This window comes from Nicotiana sylvestris, chromosome 9, assembly GCF_000393655.2.
Source record: "Nicotiana sylvestris chromosome 9, ASM39365v2, whole genome shotgun sequence".
Lineage (NCBI taxonomy): Eukaryota > Viridiplantae > Streptophyta > Magnoliopsida > Solanales > Solanaceae > Nicotiana > Nicotiana sylvestris.
This window is the reverse complement of record NC_091065.1, coordinates 40,772,185-40,785,358: the sequence shown is the minus strand read 5'-3', so window position 1 is coordinate 40,785,358 and position 13,174 is coordinate 40,772,185. Positions and strand designations below refer to the sequence as shown.

General features: G+C 40.7%; 2 protein-coding genes across 2 annotated transcripts; both read right to left on the bottom strand.

Moving 5' to 3' along the window:
- Window positions 1-3,037: 3,037 nt before the first annotated feature.
- Window positions 3,038-9,502, bottom strand: LOC138877485 (uncharacterized). The gene is made up of 6 exons (XM_070157096.1): window positions 9,167-9,502; window positions 5,463-5,703; window positions 4,765-5,143; window positions 4,320-4,678; window positions 3,708-3,852; window positions 3,038-3,437 (listed from the first exon to the last, which is right to left on the bottom strand). Exons 1-6 carry the CDS (start codon window positions 9,500-9,502, stop codon window positions 3,038-3,040), a joined length of 1,860 nt encoding a protein of 619 aa, XP_070013197.1.
- Window positions 9,503-10,278: 776 nt separating this feature from the next.
- On the bottom strand, window positions 10,279-12,881 carry LOC138877484 (uncharacterized). The gene is made up of 4 exons (XM_070157095.1): window positions 12,715-12,881; window positions 11,081-11,408; window positions 10,835-10,944; window positions 10,279-10,747 (listed from the first exon to the last, which is right to left on the bottom strand). The coding sequence occupies exons 1-4, from the start codon at window positions 12,879-12,881 to the stop codon at window positions 10,279-10,281; spliced, it is 1,074 nt and encodes a 357-aa protein (XP_070013196.1).
- Window positions 12,882-13,174: the final 293 nt, after the last annotated feature.

Below are 13,174 nucleotides of genomic sequence, written 5' to 3'. Positions count from 1 at the left end.
TACTTCAGCACAATGCAACTTAATGAGAATCTGACTTATGAAGAAAAGCCGGTAGCCATTGTAGATCAGCAGGTTCTAAAGTTGAGATCAAGGATTTTTCTTCTGTGAAAGTGCTTTGGAGAAGTCAGCCGAGTGAGGAGGCTACTTGGGACTTCGAGTCAAATGTGAGGAGTAGATATTCGCATCTTTTACCATTTTAGGTACATTTCTATGTTTGTTTGAGGACAAACGGTTCTTTTAGAGGTGGAGAATGTAACGACTTGATAGGTCTTTTTGTGTTCTAGCTTCTCATTACATGATTTGAACCCTTATGTATCTTTATTTGATTATTTATTACTTGTGTTAATTGTCCTTTTGATTTGCAAAAAGTTTAAATAACAATTTTTGTAGGTTCAAATGAGGATTTTTCACTTGTACGTATGTTTGGTTGGGTTCCCCAGTGACCCCAGGCCATTTGTGCGCTTATTTTGAAAAGTTAAAAAATTGTAGTTTTTAACTTTGAAATCTATGAGTTTTGATGCTTGATTCTTGATTATAGATTTATTTTAAGCATTGAGCTTGCGTGCTGTAGATTTTTGGAATGGGCCCCGGGGGGTTTTGGGTGAGTTTCGAATTGGATTTGGATCATTTTTGGCCTTATTGAGCTAGCTAATCTGCTGGTGTTTTACAATGCTTCGTGATCGTGAAGCATATCTTGTGATTGCATAAGAGGATGGAGGATGGGGCAGGTTGTTCTTCGTGATCACGTGGAAAATACCATGATAACATAGTGTCTTCTAGCGCTAGGAAGGAGGGGTCGCTCTCCGCGATCGCTATACCTTAGAAGAAGTTTGGGCAATGTGACATTTGTTCGTTGCAAACGCGAAGGTAGAATCGCGAATGTGAAGGCTTTCCAACCTTCTAGGAGCAGTGGGGTTTTCCCCTTCATGAACGCATGGGTTGTTCTGTAAAAATGAAGGTTTGGCTGGGAGTTGTTTTCACACCCCAACCTTGGGGGGTACGACTGGCACACGACGCTCAGAGGCCCGTGTGAACTGAAATCCATACTCAAACCTCTTTGTAATGGAATTCGGGCCAAAGAGGCCTCCAAGTAATAAATACTGGAATTTGAATGCTGACTGAGAAAGGAATATTGACATTTTAAACAACTTCACCATTGTTACCAACAAAGTTATAACCAACCCTTACATATATCCAAACACTAGTATGCAAGCCCCTATGAGTTCCGAGAAAATATACATGTATTCACAACTTGGTCGGGACAGGGACCCACAGTACCCAAAATAATTGGAGCATACACTTCTGTAACCATTGACTTCTAAATAGCTACTCCGAAGAAGTGGTGTGCAACGATCAATAGATGGAACAAACCCCCTACTGGGGAGACGTCACCAAGTCTATCTGCACATGTGAGCATGAACACAGTACCCAAAGAAAAGGGCGTTAGTAAGATAGATGTACTGAGTATGTAAAATGGATAACGTGCATAAATCAAAGACATAGCATAAGGGAAAGCAATACACAAGTTTAACCTTGATACCGTAGACAAGCCATCTGGGGTGTACACTGCTGTAATCATGGATCATAAATATATGCAAGATTTTGTAAAACCAAGATACTATTTGGGGCATAAATATATGCAAGATGTTGTAAAACCATGCATTATATATATATATATATATATATATATATATATATATATATATATATATATATATATATTCTACCACTTTTTGGGGCATATCATCACATTTCACTCCATACCCGGCCTCAGGAGGTCTTGACTGTACCAGGCCATAACAGGATTCGGCGTAGGCAGCCGCAATAGGACTCGGTAGCCTAACATAACACATCACTCCATACCTAGCCTCATAGAGGACTCAATCATACCCAACCTCAAGAGGTCTCAACTATACCCGGTCTCAACAGAAATCGGTGTAGCTGGCCACAAAAGGACTCGGTAGCCTTGCATCACTCATCATCATACCCGGCCACAGAAAGGCTCAGTAATTTCTCATATCATGCCTCATCATACCCAACTGATTAGTGGTTTCACAATAGGAGATGTATCCGTCCAACTATAGCGCGGTTTGGTAAAGTAAAATAGATACATATTTATTAGTGCAATGCAAAGTCAATTTTAAGGAAATACCAAGATCAACTCAGAATGAATCATACTTTCTAACTTTGGGATACTTATCCAAAAGCACTTCAACTTGTGAGACGTTACCAATGAGAAGATATATAAGGACAGTGCAACATCACTAGGAAGGGCTTAGACCAAACCAATCTTAGAACATAGAAATCCTTCAAAGAGAAAGACGTTTACAACAAGTCATGCCAGAAAGGAAAGTTGTCCTATATTCCTTGTTGAAGAGCTAGCTACCCTTTATGGTGGTTAACTCATCCTCCAATGAATCTCCAGAGTCAACACAACAAGACAATAGATATTATAGTGATGATTAAAGCTTCCTGACGCTAAATCCTGCTAGATTCACCTTCGATTTAGCCTTAGAATATTTGAGGAATTATAAAGGGTGTTTAAGAGCATTTTGGAAAAATTAATGTTGGGGATATCATCTAAAATGAGTGAGAAATAACTAGACCGCCTTTTTATACCACATCAACCCTAGGAAATTCCGCCCCATCACATGCAAAATGGGTCGACCTGCACCAATTGTTGTAGCCGGTGGGATATCTTTTGAAATAATGTCACATATAGTTGCCCCTTTTTTCCCATTAATATGTTGCCATCTGGTTGGTTGTACTTAAACCTCAAAAATCGTCCAACTTCGTATGTGGGTGTAATATCATACCCCCTTCGGAACATTAGTCATCGAATGTTGAATCGTAGTCACTCCTTCAAACTTCTTTAGTCATTCTGAGTGGAGTTCGCCCTTGTAGTTTCATTGTGCCCCCCCCCCATAGTATGGAATAAATGGAGGTACTTGATTTTCAAGTCTTCTTCAGCTTCCTAGGTCATTTATTCTTCATTATCGTTCCTTCAAAGTACTTTAACTGAAGCATTTTCTTTAGTTCACACCTTACGTGCTTGACGATCTAGGATAGCCATCGGAACTTCTTCGTAGGATAGATCCTCAATGACCTGAATATCGTTAATAGGGGTAATATCAGGTGGATCACTCAAGAACTTTCTGAGCATAGACACATGGAATACCAGATGCAGTCCTTCCAACTTCGGGGGCAACTCAAGCTTAAAAGACACTTGACTAACTTTCTGAATAATTTGATATGGCCTAATATACCGGGGACTTAGTTTACCCTTCTTAACGAACCTCATCACGCCTTTCTTAAGTGACACCCTTAGGAATACCCAGTCTCCCAAACAAACTCCAAATCTCATTGTCGGGTATCTAAGTAAGACTTTTGCCTGCTTTGAGCGATCAATAACTGACTTTGAATCGTTTTCACCTTTTCTACAGCATGTTGCACCAACTTATTATCCAATAAATTTGTTTCACCAACTTTGAACCAGATGATAGGAAATCTGCACTTTCACTCGTATAGGGCCTCTTACGGCACCATTCGAATACTAGCATGGTTGTTGTGGTTGTAGGAAAATTCGATGAGTTGTAGATGATCTTCCCAATTTCCTTTAAAGTCGAAAACATAGGCTCATAACATGTCCTCGAGCGTCTGAATGGTGCGTTCAGCCTGACCGTCTGTTTGTTGATGAAAATCAGTACTGAGGTTGATTTTGGTAGCCAGTCCTTTTTGGACTAATCTCAAGAATTTTAGCTATAAATAGGGCAGCTCTATCTGAAACGATGGAAACAAGAACCCCATGAAGACGAACTATTTCCTTAATGTATAACTTGGCATATTCTTCAGCTGAGAAGGTAGTCTTAACTAGTAAGAAATGAGCTGACTTGGTAAGTCAATCTACGATAACCCATATGGAATCAGATCTTCGACATGATCGTGGTAGCCCTATAAGAAAATCCATGTTGAAAATCTCCTATTTCTAGGTTGGAATTTCCATATTCTGAAGGAATCCTCCAGGTTTTTGGTGTTCAGCCTTAACATGTTGGCAATTTAGACACTGAGCGATGTATTTATCAATGCTCCTCTTCATGCCATTCCACCAGTATATATGTCGAAGATTGTGATAGATCTTGGTTGACCCCGGATGAATAGAATATCGGGATTGGTTAATCTCCGCCAATATCTGCCTTTAGAGTCTCCCAACATCGGACACACTATTTCCATAATGTATTACAAGCGAGGACTCGACAACATTTCAATCTATGGCACCTCCGCTACTGGTATCGACCAATCATATACTTAAGTTAGCCAACCGGTACAACTGTTAGCCATTTCCAACTTATAATCTTCTAGGTTGCACATGGATTTCTGACTTAATGCATCAGCCACAATGTTTGCCTTCTTGGGGTGGTACAAAATACCAACGTCGTAATCCTTTAACAATTCAAGCCATCTTTGTTGCCTCAGGTTAAATTCTATTTGCTTGAATATGTACTTCAAGATCTTATGATTGGTGAATATGTTGACATGAACTCCATAAAGATAGTGATGCCATAACATCAAGGAAAATATAACGGCTGCTAGCTCCAAGTCATGAGTGGGGTAATTCTTCTTCTGCTTTCTTAGTGGTCTCGAAGCATAAGCAAAAATTTTCCCATGTTTCATTTGACCACTGCCCAACCCACTCTAGAGGCATCATAATATATAATGTACCCCTCGGGTCCTTCGAAAAGAGTTACAACTAGCGCTGATGTTAACCTTTCCCTTAACTCTTGAAAGCTCTTCTTGCTAACATCGGTCCACCCGAATTTTTCTACCTTATGCATCAACATTGTTAATGGAGTAGCAATAGACGAGAAATTTTCCACTAACATACGGTAGTAACCACCTAAGCCCAAGAAACTGCACACCTCGATTGGATTTGTGGGGCTTGGCCAATTCTTAACTGCTTCAACCTTTCGACGATCAACTTTGATGCCCTCATCCGATACTATATGCCCATAAAAACTACTGAGTTCAACCAGAACTCTCACTTGGAAAACTTGGCGTATAACTTGTGATCCCGGAGTGTGAATAGAACCTTTTGCAAATGCTCTACGTGTTCTACTTATGATCACAGAATATACCAAAATATCATCTATGAACACGATAAAACATATATCCAAAAATGGCTTGAACACTCGATTCATTTGATCCATAAATTCTACTAGTGCGTTGGTTAGACCAAAGACATAACGAGAAATTTGTAGTGGCTATATCTGGTCCAAAAGGCTATCTTTAGAATATCTTCTTCCTTGCTTATTAACTGATGATACCCAAATCTGAGGTCATAGATCCTCGGGAGCATATATTGTTTCTTAATGGTTATCTTGTTCCGTTGTCGATAATCAATGCACATACTCAACGAACCGTCTTTCATTCAAACAAATAGTACAGGAGCTCTCACGGGGAAGTACTCGGTCTAATGAAGCCCTTATCTAAATAATCTTTCAATTGAGCTTTTAATTCCTTCAACTCGGCAGGAGCCATCCTATACAGAGGAATAGATAATGGTATTGTATAGGGTGGCACATCGATGGAAAACTCAATCTCTCTCACACTCTCTCTCGAGATACCCAGAAGCTCATCGGAAAACACATCGGGAAATTCACTAAAAACAGGAACCAAATGGAGGGTGGGAGGCTTTGCCTCTGCATCCTACATTCACACCAAGTGATAGATACACCCCTTCACAATCATCTTTCGAGCCTTAAGGTAAGAAATAAACTTCCCTCTTGGCGCTGCAACATCACCCTTCCATTCAATAACGGGTTCTCCTAGAAAATTAAAGTGAAAAACTTTTGCGCAACAATCCATGGTGGCATAACACGAAGCCAACTAGTTCATCCCCATAATGACGTCAAATTTAATCATCTCTAATTCATTTAAATCAGCTAAGGTATATCGGTCATGAATCATCACATCGCACCCTTTATATATTCGTATAACTATCACGGATTCACCTATAGGCATGGACACTTCAAACGGTTGATGTAACAATTCAGGATCTTTACCGCATTTACTAGCAACAAATGGAGAAATATACGCCAAGGTGGAACCTGGATCTATGTCACGACCCAAAATCCCAACCCGTCATGATGGCGGCTAACACACCGGTTATGCAAGTCGAAACATGATAACCAAGGCAACATGATAATGAAATCTGTAGAAACAGCATAAACATGAGGTCTCAATACAATAAAAAATTGATAATACAATGTGAATCCCCCCAGAAACTATTAAGTACGGAGTCATGAGATACTACAATGGAATATAAGTCTGAAGCTGATCAGTAAATACGTTGTCTGAATTATAACAACAGTATGAAAGGAAAAGACAAATCAAACTGCGACCAAGGATGTAGCGCTACCTCGCCTCTAGTAGATAGTCTGAAAAGCAACCTACTGCTAAAATCTGGTCCCCACAACTAGATCTGCACAATTAATTACAGAGTATAGTATGAGTACAATCGACATAATGTACTCAATAAGTATCATAAATAAACACGACAAGGTAAAAGGAGGACAAATTATTAATGATACTAGCTATCACCTATGCAGTTTCATCTTTAATTCCAATGCAGAATAATATTGAAATCAACTCATCAAGTTTAGCGAGAAAACATCCGTGTGTGTATGTGTAAAATTTCACAAATAACTTGCTCGGACAATATCTTTCCATATAGAGGTGATATGCAGTTAAACCAGATAAATGATCAAGGAAATTACAATTAAAGATGAAATGCAAAATCCAAGAAAACACTATTCAGATATCCTAAACTTTTCCATATTCGCTCCAAACCACTGATCTGTATTATCAATAACCGTGTGTACACCATCACAAGATAAACATGAGAGGGTGACCTTAAAGGGATGTATTTTTATCCACACGTTGCACGGACAACTCACGTGCTACATGGATAACTCATGTTCTAATAATAGAACCCACATGGAGAACTCATGTCTTGCACGGACAACTCATGTGCCAGTAACACAATTCACTCCATATGGTCACTGGCACAACAACACAATCCGCCCGGCATGGTCATAGGCCTCCAGTCCAAATATATCATACAGGATCAATTGAACAAGTACGCATGTATGAAATGAGTGAATATCAAATCTCATGCTCCTGGACTGGTATAAATGACATGCTAAAGTGTAAGCATGTGCAAGTGTACTGTCATAGCTTAAACCGGAAATTTTAGAGAAGAATAACATTTATTAGTTCATTAAGGGATTAAGCCCCTACATAGCTTCAATCGTGGCTTAAATAGTTCAAAACAATGTAATAAATGTGTGAAGCATCATAGATTAAGATTTAATAGTCAAATTCAAGTCTTATAAGAGCCCGAGCACAACCCGAACATGAATAAATAATCCAGATGCCCACATATGGATTCTTCCCCACGCATGTGCGCACCCAATAGCACGTAGCTATCACAATAATTCAGGAAACTAGTGCCTCAACCGAGTTTAAATAAGACACATACCTCAAAAAAATTAAATCACTCCACTAGCTTCCCACGCGTATCAACCTCCAGAAGGCTCAAATCTAGCTAAAAATAATGTAATACTATCGATAAAAGCTATAGGAATGGACTCCAAATGATAAAGTTAGATCTTTAAACAAAATAAAAGTCAACCCTGAGGCCACATCTCGGAATCCAACAAAAGTTACAAAACGCGAACACCCATTCAATAACGAGTCCAACCATACTAAAAATATTCAAATCCGACCTCAAATCACCTTTCAAATCTCCAAAATTCGGTCTATGAAGTTTCATAATTTTTCCCTAAATTTTCCAACTCAAATCACTAATGAAATAACAAAAATAACGATGGATTGATGTATAATTGCCAAAACAAAGTTAGAATCACTTACCTCGATGATTTCTTTGAAAATCCATCGAAACATCACCACAAACCAAGCTCTCTAGGTCCAAAAGATAAAAATGAACTCAAACCCTCGAACACACCTTAACTGCCCAGCGATTCTGTTTCTACGACCATGAGGTCTAGTTCTGTGGAACTTCTCCTGCATAAAATGGAGTGCACCTGTGCATCCCACTCAAGACCAGTCCCTCTGCTTCTGCAGAAATACACCTGCATCTGCACACGCGCGCCTGTGGAGGAAATGTAGCACTTGCGACCATGCCTGCTCATGTGCTTCCCTTCATCGTAGAAGTGACTTCGCTTCTATGGTCCTAGCGGCCCATACTCACTTCCACAACTACACTCATAAGGCCACATCTGCGGCATCGCACCTACGGCCACTCCCATCGCACGTGCGATCATACTAGAAGTTCAGCAAATCTCAGCAATGCTCCAAGTCCAAATTTGATCTGTTAACCATCTAAAATCCACCTGAGGCCCCCGGGACCCCATCCAAACATACCAACAAGTCCTAAAACACGATATGAACTTAGCCGAAACCTCAAATCACATCAAAACATGAATCAAACCTCAATTCAAGCCTATTGAAACTAATGAATTTCGAACTTCTACAATCGATGCCGAAACCTATCAAACCAACTCCCATTGACCTAAAATTTGCATACAAGTCATAAATGACACAACGGACCTATTCTAATTTTTCTAACCAAAATAAGATCCCGAAAACCACAATGTCAACTCTCGATCAAACTTTAAGCTTTTCAACTTTCGCCAATTCAAGCCAAAATCACCTATGGGCCACCAAATCAATATCCGAACACACTCCTTAGTCCAAAATCACCATATAGAGCTATTGGAACCATCAAAACTCCATTCCGAGGTCATTTATACATAAGTCATCATCCGGCCAACTATTGCAACTTAGGCTTCCTACCTTTGGACTAAGTGTCCCAATTCACTTCGGAACATCCCCAGATCCCAACCAACCCCCTGGGCAAGTCATGTAACAACAAATGAGCATAGAATAAGCAATAAATGGAGGGAAAGAGGCTATAATACTCAAAACTACCGACCAAGTCATTACATTCTCCCTCTCTTAAATAATCGTTCCTCCTCAAATGGGTCTAGAATCATACCTAGAGTCTAAAATACATGTGGATATCTGCTCCGCATCTCCGCCCCGTCTCCCAAGTAGACTTCTCGATTGGATGACCTCTCCACTGCACCTTCACTGAAGCTATATTCTTTGACCTTAACTTTCGAACATGCCGATCCAAAATGGACACCAACTCCATATCATAAGCCAAATCCCAATCTAATTGAACCATGTTGAAGTGCAAAACATGATACGGATCACTGAAATACTTTCGAAGCATGGAAACATGAAACACTAGATGAACACTTGATAGACTAGGTGGTAATGCATGCATGTAAGCCACCTCCCCAATCCTCTCAAGCACCTCAAACGGACCAATATATAGAGGGCTCAACTTGCACTTCTTCCTGAATCCTATAACTCCCTTCATGGGTGAAACTCCCAGCAATACATTGTCTCCCAACATGTAAGCAACATCACGAACCTTCCGATCACCATAACTCTTCTGTCTAGACTATGTCGTGCGAAGCCGGTAGTTAATCAACTTAAGCTTGTCAAAAGTGTCATGAACCAAGTCAGTACCTAATATCCTAGCCTCACCCTGCTTAAGCTAACCAACTAGAGACTGACACTATCTCCCATACAAGGCCTCATATGAAGCCATTTGAATAATCAATTGGTAGTTGTTATTGTAGGCAAACTCTGCAAATGGTAGAAACTGATCCCAATAACCCCCGAAATCCATGATGCAAGCGTGTAACATATCCTCTAATATCTAAATAGTGCACTTGGATTGTTCGTTCTTCTAAGGGTGGAATGTTGTACTCAACTCAACCTATGTGCCTTACCCTCGTGGCACTGCCTTCCAAAACATCAATGTGAACTGCGTGCCCGAATCTGAAATGATAGACACTGGCCCTCCGTGAAGGCAAACAATCATTTGAATATAGATCTCAGCCAACTGCTCCGAATAATAGGTAGTCCCAACTAGAATGAAATGTGCGGACATAGTCAACCGGTCCACAATCACCCGAATAACATCAAAATTCTTCAAGGTCTGTGGAAGTTAAACTACGAAGTCCATAGTGATACTATCCTATTTCCACTTTAGAATCTAAAGCCTCTAAATAAAACCGTGCATTCTCCGATGCTCGTACTTCACCTGCCGACAATTCAAGCATTAAGCTACAAACTCTACTATGTCTTTCTTCATCGTCATCCACAAATAGTGTTGCCACAGTCCTAGTACATCTTTGCAGCACTAGGATGAATAGAATACCAAGAATTGTGGGCCTCCTCAAGAATTAACTTACACAACCCATCTATATTGGGCCCAGAAATCCGACCATCCATCCACAACGCCCTATCATCTCCAATAAAAGCCTCCTTGGCACCACCATGTTGAACTGTGTCCTTAAGGATAATTAAATAGGGGTCATCATACTGATGCTCTCTGATACGATCACATAAGGATGACCGAGAAACCATAAAATCTAGAACCCAACTAGGCTCCGACACATCTAACCTCATGAACTCATTGGCCAAAGCCTGAACATCTGATGAAAGCAGTCTCTCACCAATAGGAATAAAAGCAATGTTACCCATACACAGTGCCTTTCTACTCAAGGCATCGGCCACTACGTTGGCCTTCCAAGGATGATACAAAATGGTGATATTATAGTCCTTTAGCAGCTCAAACCATCTCCGCTGCCTGAAATTTAGATCCATTTGCTTGAACAAGTGTTGAACACTCCGATGATCTGTAAATAACTCACAAGACACACCGTAGAGATAATACCTCCAAATCTTCAATGCATGAATGATGGCTGCCAACTCCAAATCATGAACAAGGTAGTTTTTCTCATGGGGCTTCAACTGGTGTGAAGCATAAGCAATCATTATACCCTCCTACATCAAGACACACCCAATACCAATCTGAGAAACATCACAATATATTGTATAAGAACCCGATGCCGAAGACATAACTAGAACTACAGTTGTGGTCAAGGTAGTCTGAGATTTTGAAAGCTCTCCTCACACTCACCGACAACTTGAATGGGGTACCCTTCTGGGTCAACCTTTCCAATGGTGATGCAATGGACGAGAAACCCTCCACGAAATAATGATAATATCCGGCAGAGCCGAGGAAACTCTGAATCTCAATAGTTGAGGACGGTCTAGGCCAACCCTGAACCACCTCAATATTCTTCAAATCCACCTTAATCCCCTCAATAGACACCACATGCTCCAAGAGCACCACCGAACTGAGCCAAAACTCACTCTTGGATAACTTGGCATAAGATTCTCCTCCCTCTACCTCTGTAGTACAATCCTCAGATGATGTGTATGCTCTTCCTGGATACGAGAGTACACTATGATATCATCAATAAATATTATGACAACGAATCAAGATATGGCTGGAATACACTGCTCATCAGATGCATGATTGCTACTAGGGCTGTTGGTCAGCCCAAAAGAAATCACAAGGAACTTATAGTGACCATAGCAGGTCCTGAATGTTGTCAACAGAATATTTGAGTCCCGAATCGTTAACTAGTAATACCCAGACCTCAAATCAATCTTAGAGAACACCCTAGCTCCCTGAAACTAGTGAAATAAGTCATCAATGCGCGACAAAGGATACTTGTTCTTAATTACAACTTTGTTCAACTGCCTATAGTCAATACACATTTGCATAGTACCATCCTTCTTCTTCACAAACAGAACAGTGCACCCCAAGATGACACACTCAGCCTAATGAACCCCTTATAAAGAAACTCCTGAAGCTCCTCTTTCAATTCCTTCAACTCTGGTGGTGCGATACGATATAGAGGAATAAAAATGGGCTGATTGCCCGGTACCAAGTCAATACCAAAAATTAATATACCTTGTTGGGTGGCATGCCTAGCAAGTCTACAGGAAACACATCCGGAAAGTCTCGCACTATCAGAACAGAATCAATAGTAGAAGTATAAGCACCAACATCGCTCACGAAATCTAAAAATGACAAACACCCCTTCCTAACCATCCGTTGGACCTTCAGATATGAAATCACCCTACTGGGAACATATCCTAGAGAACCTATCCACTTGATCCTAGGTAATCCAGCATCGCCAATGTCACAATCTTAGCGTGACAATCTAGAATAGCATGACATAGGGACAACCAATTCATACCCAGAATCATGTTGAAATCAACCATACTAAGAAATAAGGGATCAACTCTAGTATCCAATCCTCCAATTGTCACCACACACGACCGACACACATGGTCCATAATAATATAAATAACCCACCAGCACAGATACATGAATAGGTGAAACTAAGGACTCACGGGTCATATCCATATAGCGAGAAAAATATGATGATACATACAAATAAGTGGAACCAGGGTTGAATAATATACAAGCATCCCTATGGAATACTGAGACAATACCTATAATCATTGTGTCTAAAGCAACGGCCTTTGTCCTGAAAGGGAAAGCATAGCATCGGGCCTATCTACCACCTGATCGACCTCCCTTTCTAAGGTGATCTCTATTTGTCTAGGCCCTACTCTGAGCGAGTGGTGCAGCTGCTAGTGTTGGTATCATCGGCTGAGAATTTTTCTACGGAACTCCGCTCAACAGTCTAGGACAATCTCTCTTGAGATGACTCAAGTCCCCACACTTAAAACAACCTTTGCTCAAACAGAGTTGCTGCAACCCGCAGAACTACCTGTATAAACCAGGGAAGACGAGGCATGGTAGGAACTCTGCGCGGGTAACGCTTGAATGATGACTGATCCGAATGAGCACTATATGAACCATGACTAGTTGATGCACCATGATGAACCAGATGAGCCATCTGAGCGGGCCTATAAGGACGACCCCTGTTGTGGTACGACTGCTCTCCCAAAGAAACACCGCTGAAACCATTATATACGATAAAATAGGAGGGTCCAATTTTCCATCATTACGATGCGTCGAAGGCGCATCTCGAAGGCTCAAGACCACGGTCGAGTTTCATCCCTCAAGGGCCATCAACGCTCTACCTCGGAGCAGTACAGACCAATAGTTACGAAGATAAAGTGGGAAGTTCCCAAGGCTTGTAGCTAGAGCCGACAAAGTCTATCAGGCTAGTCTAAGCTCGCATCATAG